Source organism: Cydia strobilella, chromosome 1, assembly GCF_947568885.1.
Source record: "Cydia strobilella chromosome 1, ilCydStro3.1, whole genome shotgun sequence".
Taxonomy (NCBI): Eukaryota; Metazoa; Arthropoda; class Insecta; order Lepidoptera; family Tortricidae; genus Cydia; species Cydia strobilella.
In genome coordinates, this window is record NC_086041.1 from 25,646,913 (window position 1) to 25,664,881 (window position 17,969).

Sequence of the window (17,969 nt, forward strand, 5' to 3'; positions counted from 1 at the left end):
TGATTTTGAAACTCATATTTATAGAGGCTTTATATTAATGGGGTTAAGTTTCAAGTTACTTTTAACTTGATTATTTTAAACGTTAACATCACTATCAAAGAATTTTTTCGTGGCATATTAAACTAACTATATTTCGTATATCTGTCAGAAATATCTGGGGAATCTTTTGGGGTGCTATTTGATCAGTGACACGCGGTGAGTGATGAATATTGCCAGGCAAATATAACAGAAAGCAAAAAACTATCTGGCATCCACGGTGTTAGTTTCAGTGGGGTTGGCCGCTGGGAGTCCACAGTGCGATTTACTTCTGTTTTATGGGAATCGATCAGTACTGTAATGTACGAAATGCTCGATTGTTTTACTTGTTAGTCATCTGCTTTTTTTGAAGTGCTTATGAGTATCTATTTATTGCTTTGCTGTTTGTAAACAAATTACTCATTTTTTTTATTCGTAAATACCATCTCGCAAACCTAGATCCGTGGCAGATATTATTGAGCGAGTTTTATTTGACATCATTATATGTGACAAAGTTTGTGAAAATTAGTTAATTGCAATGCAATAAACAATGTACTTAGAAGTAGAGGTTAACAACAGTTTCCTCTTTAATAATATTTGACACGTTTTGTCAAATTTAGAATTGAAAACCATTAAAAAACAGACGCTTGCGCATACGCTCCATCAATAAATCGTGGCGGAATCGTTCAGTAATAAATCGAACGCTTCTTAATGGCAGTTTATCGCAGTGAGCTTGCGGTATTCAGATTACCAGCTAAGTGCCGCGGGGAGCGGCGCGTGTCGCCTTATCTCTGTCCCTCGACACTTTCAATAATATTCGATTTCGTCGCGGTTTTGTTTTTTTACCGACTCTACAGATCACACTTAGGCCGTGTTCACACTATCGGCTACTGGGTGGGCGTGACCTGTCCACCGTTACACAGTGTGCTGATCAGGGAAGTGACATACTGATCTTTCTGAAAGTATTTATAGTCCAGATCAACAATGTCTATCAAAACAGTGATAAATGTAATATCTAATAAAATAACAGAACAAATATGTACTGAACTTCTACATAAAATCCAGTTGTTAAGACCTCATAGAAAAGAAAAGCGTTAAAAATATAGCAAGATATAATAAATAAGAATGACTGAATGATGAAAAAAGGATAGTAGACAAAATCTAGTTTTCCATAGCATTGACAAAATCTACGATAGATTAATAGATGTACCTACCTTGGCAACCCTTTACCGAATTAGGTACTGCAGCAGGAAAAGTTGTCGCAACACCACAATCGCACCCCAAAGCGTAACCGAAAACGAGCACCGCAATCCAAGCTAATGGAGTGTCTCATAATGACGGTTGCTGACATAAAAATAAATAGGCGAGAGTCAGTTTCTGCGTAAGGCGATACTATGATAACAGCATCGCCCCCCGATAATTGCCAAACTTACCCGAACGTGATGATAGTAGTTGTAAATGTTGTAATGTAGTGCGGATTACGTGCAATTCATCTTGTGCTCTAGCTTATTCTTTTTTATTATGGTAAATTCGCTTTCATTAGCCTTGTTAATTACTGTGTCATAATTATCCAATATACTAAACTTGTCCCATAGGCACTACAATGTAAAATTTCCATACACGGCGTAAAGCTGCCTTAGATCGTTCCCTGTAGATGATATTCGAATGAATAGCAAAACCAGTATAAAACTATGTTTATATGGTAAAATACCATAAAAATCGAGTTTAGTTTGTACAAAGAGGATATAATAAGATTACGGAGTTATATCTATCTTTGGTTTGTATCAGAATCACAAGGAATAGTTTACATGATACAATTTCGTTAGCAAGCCAATAGGCTTAACCGCAAAGATTTAGGTGACAAACTTTATTGCGTCCAAGAATATACTGTTGTCTATTACGATAATAAATCACGGATGGGAAAACAATAAGCGTGAAATTGTGGAAACTGCGGCGGACATCTTTGCTATTAAATCTTAGGGGAGTGAAATAAATAAAAATAAATCTACGGGCACCCTCACGCGCAAACTTGATTTATAAAATAAGTGGAGGTGCATGGGAGACTTTTACAAGTGGATTTTAATTGAAATTAATTAATGCTAAATTTTACTTATACCTTTATCTTTACCTTTTATTTTACTTATTGTACTGGAACCTACAACGAGCAAACAACTCTGTTTTTAGGGTTCCGTACCCAAAGGGTAAGAACGGACCCTATTACTAAGACTCCGCTCTCCGTCTGTCCATTTGTCTGTCTGTCACCAGGCTGTATCTCATGAACCGTGATAGCTAGTTGCAACAGTTGAAATTTTCACAGATGATGTATTTCTGTTGCCACCATAACAAAGCAAACTATAGCCAGCATGAAATAACGTAGTACCAATGATACTTTTGGGTATGGTGCTTTTCGCACACTAGCGTCACCTCCCCTCCTAGGGTCCGGTTGTATGAAATATGTCCCGGTTGACGTCTTTTTTTAATTTTTGTGAAAAGTATTAGTTAGGATAAAAGTGTCAAGGTAAAAAATGATCCGTAATAAATTTTAAACAAAAAAGGTTACATGCAACTTTTTGGTAAAACACCATATTCATGTATTAACTTGTTGAACTTCAATATAATATAGTACGTATCATGAAATACTGAAAGAAATCGTATGGGGAGAACCAGCTTGTTCAACGGTTAAATTTTGTCGAAGTTCATCTAGCTATAACATGAATATGGTGCATCATACACCCCAGGCCAAAAGTATGGAAACAACGTTGTTTTCTTTAATATCTCATGTTTCTTTCTTTGACGTATATATTTGTAAACTAAGACTTACATTAGGCAAACCCAAAAGATTAAAAATACACGCTTAATATCAAAACATCCTAAAATATTGTCAAAAAGCTAAAAAAATAAAATAGGAAAAAGTTACATAATTATACCTACCCTTTAATTACATGACAAAATGTTGAATTGGCAACTATCACAGCCAGAGTAATTTACTTTAAAAATGATCTATTATTAATTTTACCAAATTGTCAATGGTTAGTATAAAATCCATCGCTTAAAAGATCACACTTTTCTATTGAAATACTAGCTTGTTTCCATACCTTTGGCCTGGGGTGTATCAGAAAAATTAATATAACCATTTTTGACAAGAATTTAATAACGATTATTTCTTTCATTGACACTTTTTTCCTATATTCTACTTTCCCCAAAAAATAAACGGTCAACCGGGACATAATTCATGCTAAAAGGGGGGGGGGGTGGAGTCAGGGGGAGGGAGTTTTATTTGGTTACCTTAAATATCATTAAAAAAACCGGCCAAGTGCGACTCGTACTGGCCCACCGAGGGCTCTGTACAAATTTTCAGATTTATTCCTGTACCTACATATTTGTAGTGTAGTGTAAGACGATATTACTTGCCAAATTTCATAGTTCTAGGTCAACGCCTATACATTACATTTAGATTCCCTTGAGAGTGTCGAAATATACGTTTTTTGCGGCATAAACGGCCGTATCTTTTTATTACGTTAATTTAGAATTTTGATTTTCTCACAGCTTTAAGTATGCCTACGTATGTATATGGTTTTTATTTCAACTCGATACCTCCACGCGTTCCCGAGATAAGGGGTCTTGACAGACAGATGGACGGACGGATGGACAGACAATAAAGTGATCCTATAAGAAGGGTTGTTCGTTTTGTCGTTTGAGGTACGAAACCCTAAAAACAAATTTTATTCTGTGACATAAATTTGTCCATGGGTATTCTTTGGGTGGTGGGGCGGCCGAGTTTGTGCACTATTTCTCGAGGTAGCCAGGAGTAGAAAGACTTAGTTTGACGTGTCACTACTGTGCCAAGCCGCGGCCGCCCCATAGTCCATACATTGCTGCCGCCACAGCTTCCACTGACAAGCTTTTCTGCAAACATTCTATGAACTAAAATTCTAGTGTTTATCGAATCTTTGTGACAGTGACAGTCAATTTGTCCCCAAAATGTGAATAGGTTGTTGTAGAGTTACTTTCGGCAGTAAAGTGCTACCATGTCCGCAGCTCCAGGCCGGGTCGACCACCGAAGCGCGCGTCCGGCGTGGGCTTGTCTCTAGCGGCCACGCAGTTTCCGCCGCACCCCTACAAGAAGCACCGGCTCGAGAACGGGGACTACTCGCCTTACGAAAATGGACACATGAGTGGTATGTACTTTTTTAGTAGTACTGTAATAAGTTAGGTATTTTTTCCGATGTAACTGAGATGTACTATACCTGTATAATTTCGATGACAATGCAATATTATGGTATTTCAAGGGCTTCAAGGTTAGTATTATTATAACGGAGATCAAAGGTTGAAGTCAGAACTGTAAAAAAAAAACCGGCCGAGTGCGAGTAGAACTCGCGCCCCAAGGTTACGTACTTCGCACATTTTTGAACAATGTTTTTATTTTTCTTAGTTCGACTCACGCTTAACTGCTTTATATAAGGTAAACAACGGTTTCCCGAAGAAATTAGAATAGTTTTTGGCCCGTTTACGTAGTTTTGGAGATAAGGGGGAACTGGTAATTTTTGCCAATTTTCTTAAAGAACTTCTGAACCTAAATTATAAAAAAATGTATTTGAGAATCTCAATGAGCCCTTTCATTTGATATGTAACACGATATAGTTAGCAAAACTTTTTTTTTATTTTCCCATTTACCCCCCAAAAGTATGTTTAAAATTCATTTATTTAAGTTACATGTCCGCTTTTAGGTTACAAACTTACAGATGTGTATCAAGTTTTAACCTTATTGATCCAGTACTTTCGGAGCAAACAGGCTGTGACAGACGGATAGGCAGACGTAGGTATGAGTGACCCTATAAGGGTTCCGTTTTTTTCTTTTGAGGTACGAAACCCTAACAACGCAACCTATATAATTGAGTTTGGCTACGTCAGAATCTTCTTGATGATTAGTCTTCGACTGTCTAAAGGTTGTTTCAATGAGGGACGTACATAACGGAATAAGAATGACTTAATCATTTATTTACCTGTTCGTTGCAAATGTAAAATCTAACACGTTGAGCGCTCTGCCCTACGGCCTGACTAAGGCCAAGATATGTAATGAATGAGTTGCCTTCTGTTATACCGAACAATGAGCATGTTTAATTCACGTCTATCATCGTAATCTTCGCAACATAAATCATAACAAAGGTTACCGTAATACGTGATAACATCAAAATCGGATCCCGTAAGCCGCCGAAGGCACCGGATATGAACCCAGCCTCGCAGGGAGGCTCATTTCGTATACAAATTACACAAATACAAAATTATCCCAACAAACGGAGAAAAGGGAATAAAGTGATTAAATAGAGCTCAGCGCAAGACTGCTAGCAATCAATCATTTTTGTCGCTTACGGCATTGTTGATTTAGTTCTGTTTTGTCCCGTTCGTTCCCGCGGGTCGGGATGTTGGTGTCCCTCTCGGGCTTGAAGTGTCGTGCCAGACAAGGGAGCAATTACATTCGTGATCTTGCATAAGCGGCACTTGCTTATCGCGCGCTGCCGCATTCGACTTTGAGTGTAGTTTGTCCGCTTTTTTCCCCAAATTTGCAATTCGAAACACTCGCACTCGCAAGTGAAAACGCGATGTTTTTTCCCGCATTCCGCGTATATGATGGTTTTACGTTTTAACTGTGCGTATCTTGTTCTGATGCACGATGAGTTTTTTTTATGTAGGTACGTATATTGAGGTTCCTGTTTACATTACGATTTTGGCATTTAAACTTTTTGATCATAAACGTTTCATACTTTCACGTTATTTTACATGGCTTATCTATAGCAAAACTTAAATAAAAAGTTAATCTGAGGTTAAAGGGCAAATAGTATTAGATTATCTAACCGTAGTTGGTTGAATTTGCTTCTTATCTTATTCGGCGACGAGTATTATATATATGCATCTACCTAATATGAACAGGCGCATCGATATTAAGTATTACTTATTAATACCATTGACTGAGAACAGATAACTGTTCTCTTAAAATAAAAATCTGTCACCAAACAACAAGATTCCGAGTATCCCGACCTTAAAATGGTACACACACCAGTTAACTAAAACGAACACAATGAAAGTAGGCAAGTAGGTTGTGAATAACAATGTGCTGATATATTTTTAATCCATTAATAACGGTAACGCCGTTGTAATTAAATTCGTGCGCGTATCAAGTTTCCTCATTCCTACTCTACGGGATTCAGAGTTAAGCCAATATTATTTTGACGAGTCGTTGACAGTGGTTTACAGTTGATGAAACAAACACACACAGATATTGAACCTACACACATTTACAACATTTCTTATATGTGCATCACACATCTAAGTTAGGGGTGTCACAGGAGTGAGTTAGGTGGCGGGCGGGCCATTTTCACCCTGTGAAATAATAGGATACGAAAACATCGGAGGCAGAATATTATAATCCTCACACGGAGGTACGAGAATGGGAATAGGAATATGAAATGCGTGTAAGAGCCGAGGAGGCCACGTGCGTTGAAAGGGTTACCGGTGTTTATCTTCAGACTGTGGATCAAATCGATGCGAATTTTATGACTGATTTGTTGGTCGAGTTTATCTACTCCTAGACATAGTTTGTTATATGTATACAAAATGTGTGTCATATGAAATTAAATGCCACACTACCAAAATAATATCGGTATGGATCGTAGTCATTCACGAAGATACGTACCTTGACTCGTATTGTCATGTTATTAAAGGTTAGATTTGACAAATCTGCGCATAATCCTGAATTGAATGACTCCTATATAATCGGTAATAATTATTTATTATTAATAATAAAATATACTTTTTGCCGTTTAAGTAACCCTAATTATTTGCATGCGGAAAATTATGTTTTTGATAATAATTAAAGGTTTCACTGTCGCCGTGTCGGATGTTAGGTATAATTAGACCTGTACCGCTGGCTATATTTTGACCCCTAGGTTATAAAAATATTAAAGTCAATTCTGTTTTCGCTTATGAATACTTTGTTAAGATGTAAATCTTACATTTTGTTTTGTGTCATATATATAATTTGCTTTTCTAGTAATTTGTTATTTTGTGGTAATTATTTTTTATTTTGAATTACTTTGGAGAAAAAAATATTCGAGAGAAAACATTTAACTGTGTTGCATTTAGGATAGTGTTTTTAGTGTGAAAACATAGTTTGTGTCAATTACGTCCACTGCAATCTGATACTATGTCATAATATTCTAAATGACACAAAAAAAAATTAGAGTTAAAAAAAATTACTTAGGTCGAATTTAATCGTTTAAATAGGTCCATTAAATGATTTTGTGTCTTATTAAGGCATAGCTTCATGAGATATTTGATGATTTTGTTGTAACAGGCTGTCACCGTTACAAAAGAATATTAAAGATATTAGAGTTTACATCTTATTAATTTGAAATGCGGGATAAATAAGATGTATAAATTTGTGTCACTTGCATCCACTGCATAAACAAATATTACAAAAATATTATTTGCGTTCAAACGAAGCTAGCGGGCGGTCTGAATGGGCAACGGAGGCCGTGCAGGGTGGGGCCGCGGCGTGACCTTGCCGTACGCAACGCATGTTTACTTCGCCTGTGCGCCAAATTAACGCAACTTATTCAAAGAAGTTACGCAAACAACACAACAACAAGCAACAAGCAAGCAAAGAATGCGTCGAATTATCTTTTACCTATTTAAAACTCATAGATATTGTACAATGTCACCATTATGCAAAAGAACTGTAAGGACATGTTTGATTTGCGAGCGAGCTGGCAACATTGCGCAGGGAAATTTTAAAAATATCGCGTTTACGTGAACGCCACATACATTTGTGACAGTGATAGGGAAAAGGTACCACTAAAGTAAAATTTGGTTATTAATACCGTGACTTTCTTTCATTCTTTGATAAAAAAAAATGCTATTTATGCAACAAGTGCGGAAATCATCTTTACGCACGTGTATCATACAATGTTTTACTATGCATTGTGCGAGTAAATAAAAAAACATATCATGGCAAATAAGTTTAATTATTAAAAGGAGTGTTTTAAATCGACACGAGTTGCGAATTACCTATTCGCACGTGTATCGTACGTTTTACAGTACATATGGCCCTTTAAACTTTCGACATATGCACGGTAAGTGCTCTTTTCCGCACTAGTGCGAGAAAGTAGCACCATATGTACTGTAAAAAAAAATTGAAAACAAAAAGCACTAGTGCGGAAAAGCAGTACTTTCCGCACGATATGGCTCCGTAGGAAACGCACTTTTCGAGCACATGCATTGTAAAAAAATATATAGGACTGTATCTCCTAAACCATGCGTCGTAGCGCAAAAATAATAAAATTTTCGTTCCCCTTTATGTAACCCAAAAGTAATACATGAAAAATACAATGAAAAAAAAAGAAACAAAATCTTTATAGGGCTGTATTAGCTGTATCTCCTATATCGTGCATCGTAGCGCAAAAATAATCAAATTTTCGCTCCCCTTTAAGAAGCCCCTAATTAAGATTTAAAAACGCAAAAAAGAAAAAAAAGAGGAAAAAATCTTTATAGGGCTGCATCTCCTAAACCGTGCATCGTAGCACAAAAATAATCAAATTTTCGTTCCCCTTAAGAAACCCTTAATTAAAACTTTAAAAAAAACCAGGAAAAAAACTTTATAGAGCTATTATAGCTATATATATAGATATAATATCTCCTAAACCGTGCGTGGTGGCGCAAAAATAATAAAAAATTCGTTCCCCTTTATGAAGCCCCAAAGTACTATACTAAAAACACAATGAAAAAAAAAGAAAAAAAAAAACAAAAAAACTTTATAGGGCTGTATCTCCTACATCGTGCATTGTAGCGCAAAAATAATTAAAAAAATCCCTTTAAGAAACCCCTAATTAAGATTGAAAAACGCAAAAAAGAAAAAGAGGAAAAAAAATCATTTTAGGGCTGTATCTCCTAAACCGTGCGTCGTAGCGCAAAAATATTAAAATTTTCGTTCCCCCTTACGGAACCCCAAAGTAATATACAAAAAACACAATGAAAAAAAAAAACAAAAAAACTTTATAGGGCTGTATCTCCTAAACCGTCGTAGCGAAAAAATAATCAAATTTTCGTTCCCCTTTGTGGAACCCCAAACTAATATACAAAAAACACAATGAAAAAAAAAAAACAAAAAAAAAATCTTTATAGGGCTGCATCTCCTAAATCGTGCATCGTAGCGCAAAAATAATCAATTTTTCGTTCCCCTTTAAGGATCCCTTAATTAATACTTAAGAAAAAACAAAAAAAAACAGGAAAAAATCTTTATAGAGCTATATCTCCTAAACCGTGCGTGGTAGCGCAAAAAGAACAAAATTTTCGTTCCCCTTTACGAAACCCCAAAATAATATACAAAAAACACAATGAAAAAAAAAACAACAAAAAAAATCTTTATAGGGCTGCATCTCCTAAACCGTGCATCGTAGCACAAAAATAATCAAATTTTCGTTCCCCTTTAAGAAACCCTTAATTAAAAATTAAAAAAAAAACCAGGGAAAAAAACTTTATAGAGCTATTATAGCTATATATATATATAGATATAATATCTCCTAAACCGTGCGTGGTGGCGCAAAAATAATAAAATTTTCGTTCCCCTTTATGCAACCCATAATTTATATTTAAAAAAAAAACGCAAAATTTAAAAAAAAATCATTATAGGGCTGTATCTCCTAAACCATGCGTCGTAGCGCAAAAATAATTAAAAAAAACCCCTTTAAGAAACCCGTAATTAATACTTAAAAAAAAAACAAAAAAAAACAGGAAAAAAAACTTTATAGAGCTGTATCTCCTAAACCGTGCGTGGTACCGCAAAAACAATAAAATTTTCGTTCCCCTGTATGCAACCCATAATTTATATTTAAAAAAAACGCAAAATTTAAAAAAAAAATCTTTATAGGGCTGTATCTCCTAAACCATGCGTCGTAGCGCAAAAATAATAAAATTTTCGTTCCCCTTTATGCAACCCATAATTTATATTTAAAAAAAAAACGCAAAATTAAAAAAAAAAACATTATAGGGCTGTATCTCTTAAACCATGCGTCGTAGCGCAAAAATAATTTAAAAAACCCCTTTAAGAAACCCGTAATTAATACTTAAAAAAAAAACCAAAATAACCAGGAAAAAAAACTTTATAGAGCTGTATCTCCTAAACCGTGCGTGGTACCGCAAAAACAATAAAATTTTCGTTCCCCTTTATGCAACCCATAATTTATATTTAAAAAAACGCAAAATTTAAAAAAAAAATCTTTATAGGGCTGTATCTCCTAAACCATGTGTCGTAGCGCAAAAATAATAAAATTTTCGTTCCCCTTTATGAAACCCCAAAGTAATATACAAAAAACACAATGTAAAAAAGAAAAAAATACAATAAAAAAATCTTTATAGGGCTGTATCTCCTAAACCATGCGTCGTAGCGCAAAAATAATAAAATTTTCGTTCCCCTTTATGCAACCCATAATTTATATTTAAAAAAAAAACGCAAAATTTAAAAAAAAATCATTATAGGGCTGTATCTCTTAAACCATGCGTCGTAGCGCAAAAATAATTTAAAAACCCCCTTTAAGAAACCCGTAATTAATACTTAAAAAAAAACAAAAAAAAACAGGAAAAAAAAACTTTATAGAGCTGTATCTCCTAAACCGTGCGTGGTACCGCAAAAACAATAAAATTTTCGTTCCCCTTTATGCAACCCATAATTTATATTTAAAAAAAACGCAAAATTTAAAAAAAAATCTTTATAGGGCTGTATCTCCTAAACCATGCGTCGTAGCGCAAAAATAATAAAATTTTCGTTCCCCTTTATGAAGCCCCAAAATAATATACAAAAACACAAGAAAAAGAAAGAAAAAAATAATAACAAAAAAACTTTATAGGGCTGTATCTCCTAAACCGTGCAGCGTAGTGCAAAAATAATCAATATCCGTTCCCCTTTAAGAAGCCCCTAATTAAGATTTAAAAACGCAAAAAAGAAAAAGAGAAAAAAATCATTTTAGGGCTGTATCTCCTAAACCGTGCGTCGTAGCGCAAAAATAATAAAATTTTCGTTCCCTTTTATGAAACCCCAAAGTAATAACAAAAAACGCAATGACAAAAAAAAGAAAAAAAAACAACAAAAAAAACTTTAGGGATGTATCTCCTAAACCGTGCATGGTAGCGAAAAATAATCAAATTTTCGTTCCCCTTAAGAAGCCCTTAATTATGATTTAAAAACGTAAAAAAGAAAAAGAAAAAAATCTATATAGGGCTGTATCTCGTAACCGTGCGTCGTAGCGCAAAAATAATCAACTTTTCGGTCCCCTTTATGTAACCATTAATTTATACAAAAAAAACGCAAAAAAAAAGAGTTTTTTTTTATAGGGCTTGATCTCCTAAACCATGCGTCGTAGCGCAAAAATAATTAAATTTTCGTTCCCCTTTATGAAACCCCAAAGTAATATACAAAAAACACAATGTAAAAAAGAAAAAAAGAAAAAAAACAATAAAAAAAACTTTATAGGGCTGTATCTCCTAAACCGTGCGTCGTAGCGCAAAAATAATCAAATTTTCTTTCCTCTTTATTCAACCCTTAATTTATATTTAAAAAAAAAAACGCTTTCACTAAACTGCTGTAACTCGGAAACTTTGAATCCACAAAGGGGACTTTACTAAATTATGACACATATTAAAGCCTGACCAGTAATATATGATCATTGTCAAGAGGGCGCTGTTCATTCTCATGTATAGGGTGACAGTTCAGTATAGTATGAAAAAATATTGTATTTAATGAACATCATCATCAATGTAATTAATGTTGCTTGCCACGCTTAAACATAACAAAAATCACAATAAATTGCGTCTTAAAATAAACTTAAAAAGTCTACTAAAAATCGAAACAAAAGTAATTTTTAAGTCGCTGATGTGACATTCTCAATCAAAAGGTAGGTACCACTTTGTCGTTTACCATAAAGACGAAATTTGATTATATCTTTATACAAATAACCTGTCAGAGAAAGTGGTACCTTTTGATTATTGCAGCCTACAGTTTATTTTTAATTATATTTATATACCTACTACGGTAAGATTGATAAGACAATGTAATTATGCCTCCGAATGAAATAAATCCACTGTATCGCAAAACTAAGTGGCGAGACAGCTCATAATGCCATCTCTTGGTTGGTCTTAACAAGGGTAAAAGAGATAGTATTAAGATCTCAGTCGCCAGCTGATATTGCGGCAAGTATAATAAGCACCCCACCCGCGTAGGTACCCTTCCCCGCGCACGCCCTTGCTCAATTGAGTTATTTTGCCAGATAGTAAAAAAACCGTGGATCAAAATGACCCAAATTATGAATGATGTCTCAATGTGGTATTATAATATTGTAGACGTAAACTTAATAATATGAATTTTTTTTTGTGGCAGATACAGGGTGTTAATTAGAAAAAAATTTTTTTTAAATAAAAGCGGTGGATGAATTTGACACAGATTTGTTTGAATAACATATAACAATGTTCTGTAAAGTACAACACTTCACTTACCGACTCTAATATTTTTTTAGGCGTTTTAGGATCAATATTAGGTATTTATTAAATGCCATTATACCCGTGGATGAAAATGACACAAAATGCGTGTGTACGTCGGAAGCCACTTTGCCTTTACAGGGAAACAAAGAATTTCGTCTCGAATATTTTTTTTACAGAATGCTGATTGAAAAAAGAAATACCTAAATTTCTACCTAAGCAAATACCTAGGATGACACAAAATATTATTTTTAGGTTTAGTATATGGTCTGGAAACTATATATAAAAAATAAGCAACATTAATATTCTTATAACCTCAGAAGTTATTGGTACAGGTCTAAATAGCGTGCGTTTGAGGGAACAATGTCGCCTAAGCCTCAGAGGGCTCTAGCGCATGGGCCGTTTTCCACCCAAGAGCACAATATACCGGGGGATAATGTAAGGCATTATAACATTAGTCGCAGGGGTACAAAGCTTTACATTCTGATTGAATTCTGTGACTGAAATTAAGTAAGGATTTGGCTGTTTATGTTAAGGGTGGGGGATGATGGATCAGTAAATTTGCTATTCTTGCCTGTTCACGCCTTCGCTTGTGTGATGTTAACGAGTTTAATTGCTTGGTTGATCGTGCGTTGTTTCAAAATTGAAAAAAAAGTCATTTGTGTAGGTAATGGGAAATTTGTATTGACTCATCATCCAACATTGAAATTGATAAATAATAGCCCTAAATCATCTAGGTATGCAGTGAAGAACATAGTAGGTACCGCAAGTGATCTAAATTCAAACATTCCATATGTCTACGTGTTAGCATTTTTCTTAAGATGGAACAATCATTAATATAAAAAAAAACTATCGTCCGTAGTACTCGCACCACACTTAAATGCTTAAATCACGTTGCAATTAAACAATAAAGGGATCTACCTACTACAAAGGTCAACTAGGAAAAAATCCTAACACAACTATTCAACCGGAAGCTATTAAACGTTTATCAGATAAAAAATATCCGTAGGCATAGGTACTATCCTTATTCAACGAAACGTAAGTTAAGTAGGTATGTGTTATTGTTTTTGTTTCCGCGCAACACGTACAATTAAGGTTTGAGTCAACGTCGTTTAAAATTATTTAAAAAAATCCAAAGACTGCCTTGTCTTCCATGTACTAAGATACAAATTCCAGAACAATGGGACAGTGAGATATGAGAATGCGAAAGTCATCCAAAGTTGCAAAACGGCCGATAAACACAAGTGTAGTCAGCAATCTTAGCAATTTCTTGCTGTTGGCGAGCGCGTTTACAATTTTTAATGGTTTAAACATCGAGTTGGAATTGCGAGCAATCAAACAAATTGCGCGCCTCATAAGGAAATCGCAATAATCGACGCAGTGGCAACAATAATTAAACGCCGTAGCGAGGCGCGACGCTCAGACTCTGCGCATGAGCATAGCCGGTGTTTGAGGAGCCACTGGGAGCCACGCTCCCGCGCCGCGGTGCCGGAACTGCGCGTATTTATGTCCTTATTATACTTATGACTGATGTAGATTGATCGAGATTCGATTATATATTTACTAACCCTTTTCTTTTTCATATATTGTTTGGGGTATACGGAATTGACAATATTTCGTTAAAATTGGATATATAGGTATAACTGTAGCCTTACCTAGTTACATATAGGGTTATTTATACAAATACATCTATCGAATAAAGTGTGGAATGCATTTTTCTGATTTGTTAAGTATTAAGAGGCAAAGAGAATTAAGTAGACATAGAGTGCTCACTCCATACATTAGTTTTGTCACTAAAACGACTATTATTTTCGTAGTCGACATCTAGCGTCAAGTAGCGGAATTATCAGTAGGTACCGCTACTCGACACTAGATGTTACGTGTGTCGCGACTGACGAAAAGTACCTATATATTGCTCAACAATTTACAAGTAATATTATAAGCAGAAGGAGTTGAAAATAGGGTTCCGGTTAATTCGGTTATAATATTAGCTGAAAATCGTTGAGCAGTAGACTTTCCGTTCATCGTGACATCTATTGTCGAGTAGCAGTACTGATAATTTCGCTAATTGACGCTAGATGTCGACTACGAAAATAATAGTCGTTTTGGTAACATAACTGATGTATGGAGTGAGCACTCTATGTCTACTTAATTCTCTTTGGTACAGGTTCATGCACCCATTTTCAAATATATTAAACATATGTACTCGTACATTCTATAAAGTTTGTTCCTTATCTTGCGCTTTCCTACTCCTATTTTATTTTATCTATTAATATTATATAGGTACGTACATTGTTCTTAATAAACCGTACCTATAAATAAATGCCCACCTAAAAATAGAAGTGTAGGATAATTAAAACGGATATGATTATAAATTAAAAACATTAAAAATGATTTTTACTGCCCTGGCCAACAGCGCGTGTCATTGCTTACAGACGAGAAATCGCGCGTAAATATAAGCCATGATAAACTGTTGACGTTTACTGTTATATTATGACAATTATTAATTTATTATATTTTCATAACCTACAAATTATGACACCTAATTATAAAAAGAAAAAGACCTAAATCGCTAACAGTAATCACAATATAAAAACACTCTGCACTTTGTGTCAAGATAGCGAATAGTATTTTATACTTTTCTACTGAATACGAAATTTGTGGATTACTAATAGTAGAGAAGCATTTTATTACTTTTTTAAATTTTTGATTACAACATGACTCGTGTCCCAAGGAATTTAATCTTATGAACAAACATGCAAAAACATAAAACATACAAAGAAAATCAAAATATTTCAATAAAGCGTCACAGAGTTAAATCGCAAGTCTTGACTTAATTAAGATTAACAGTAGAACTGTTAGATCAAATCTATTGTTTATTATTATGTACATACAGTACATATCTCACTCAATCATCTAATGATCGTGTTTAAAGTTTTTACGATTTCGTTTTTTTAATTGATTTGTCCATAATTGAATGCTGCAAAACATTTGTAATATCCAATTAGTCAGTTCTTAAGGTATCGAAGAATTAATCTTTTGGAATTTTAATTTAATTGCTGCTTATGAGAAATATAACTAACTATTAACCTAGTAATTGCTAAGCCTGCAAGGTCTGTATTATTTCTTTTTTATTTTAAGGCGTTTGAAGACAAATCCTGAATCTTTTTCTACTTAAGCTCATTCAGATGCATTCCACAAACTGCAATGATTCCGCCAAGGCAGCGCGCTGAAAATGTCAGTGTATTGTTCATCGGTTCATCAGTTATATTATAAGTATAGTAGTATGTTGTTCCTCACTTAGTTCACCATATTTTAAATAGGTATTTATTACATTTCAGATATGCTCTAATATGACGTAGATTAATTAAGCAGTGTTAAAGAACCGAGGCAATTGCCGTGACATGTGCTGCCATCAGGCAACAAAGTGTCTATAATTGTAGCACGGAACTTTTGATTTATTGTTTTTGTCATCACAAAGGAGGTTTAGATCCTAATCTAAAGTACTGAAATATTTCTCAGATCAGCTCAGCTGCAAAATGACTACATGTTTAATGAGCCTTAGAGCATAATAAGTAGTTTTCATTCGCATCATTTCGCGTTGCCACACAAACGTTAATGCTTATTCACATAATTCTGCTAGCAAACATTATCTAAATAGCCTATAGGCTAATAAGTATATATAATTAAAAATACCATGTTCCACGTACATATTATAATATCTGGCAAAAAATACGAGTAGGCATGTCTGCATTGGTTCGGATCTAGCGCATTGACAAATAATTAAATGTAATATAGGTATCAATAAAAAAATAACCTAACGGTCCCTATCAATCCGTAAAAATATTGGTAATATTTTAGTTGGTCAGGATTAATACCTCTCGCGTCAAATGATAGTCGCTGTGACGTATCTGTCATGTTATAATATGTTTGTAGAATTTTTTTGGAAGTTTTTAGCACATTGTATAGTTTAGAAATGTGACATATGATTAATAAAACTAAGGTAAAAACATGTTTCTTCAATTATATTTAAATTAAGCCCAACCAAAAGATACTTGAAGGAAACGTGTCAAAGGTACAGTGTCATAAGTGGGCAACAATGTACCCAATACCTACGTTGCATTGATGTGTCACACCTCGTGCCATAGTAGGTATAGGTAATCTAATGTAACCGGTGAAATTATGTGTTAGTATTGCAAACATTCATAAAATAATTATAACTTCATTTCTACAACTAAATTGGAAAGTGAAGTTACCCATTCGTTTAAAATAACAGTACCTTTTCTGACTCTTTGGTTATTTCATTTAAAGTTACACAACACTTTATTCTATTTGGCCATTTTTATGTTATTCATACTCAGAATGACGAGCTCTTTTGATTCTAATAGAAGAAAAAAGTATCCCAAAATTTTTATGAATTCATTTCCATTCCGTTACGAGACAGTACCTAATCTGACTCTTTGGTTATTTCATTTAAAGTTACACAACACTTTATTTTATTTGGCCATTTTTATGTTATTCATACTCAGAATGACGAGCTGTTTTGATTCTAATAAAAGAAAAAAGTGTCCCAAGATTTTTATTAATTCCTTTCCATTCCGTTATTCATACTCAGAATGACGAGCTGTTTTGATTCTAATAAAAGAAAAAAGTGTCCCAAGATTTTTATTAATTCCTTTCCATTCCGATACGAGACAGTACCTTTTCTGACTCTTTGGTTATTTCATTTAAAGTTACACTCTTTTTGTTTTTTAATTTAGCCAATTTTATGTTATTCATACTCAGAATGACGAGCTCTTTTGATTCTAATAAAAGAAAAAAGTGTCCCAAGATTTTTATTAATTCATTTCCATTCCGATACGAGACAGTACCTTTTCTGACTCTTTGGTTATTTCATTTAAAGTTACACCCTTTTTGTTTTTAATTTGGCCAATTTTATGTTATTCATACTCAGAATTACGAGCCCTTTTGATTCTAATAGAAGAAAAAAGTGTCCCAAGATTTTTATTAATTCATTTCCATTCTGTTACGAGTCTGTATGTATGACGGTAACAGAATGGAATGAACGAGAAATACGAGTATATGGAAATCTTGGCACACTTTTTTATTATTATGTATGTTCAAAAGAGCACGTTAAGGGCACTATCAGTCCACCGGACGATATCGGCCTGTTAGTTGTTCGGAACTGTCAAATTCTGTTCTAACTGACAGGCCGATATCGTCCGGCGGACTAATAGTCAGTGGTATGGTATTCTGAGTAGAAATAACATAAAAATTCAGTTTTGAAAAAAGTGTAGCGTAAAAAAAATGGCTATCTTAAAGGTTTTTCAAGAATACAATGTTTTGTATCATTTAAATTACAATTTCATTATCAATTGATTAGGTATCTATAATTATATTTAAGTGTTCGTGTTAAATAAAATATTATTGTT

At 34.3% G+C, this 17,969-nt stretch overlaps 1 protein-coding gene across 8 annotated transcripts in view; it reads left to right on the plus strand.

Moving 5' to 3' along the window:
• LOC134742441 (dachshund homolog 1) overlaps window positions 1–17,969 on the plus strand; it is a 203,929-nt gene that overhangs the window by 89,903 nt on the left and 96,057 nt on the right. For 6 of the 8 annotated variants that reach the window (XM_063675599.1, XM_063675608.1, XM_063675626.1 and 3 more), the window contains one exon: window positions 4,054–4,193. In XM_063675599.1, coding sequence (XP_063531669.1) covers window positions 4,054–4,193 — 140 coding nt within the window. The remainder of the gene's footprint in view (window positions 1–4,053; window positions 4,194–17,969) is intronic. The other 2 variants (XM_063675617.1, XM_063675644.1) reach the window with 1 other exon arrangement.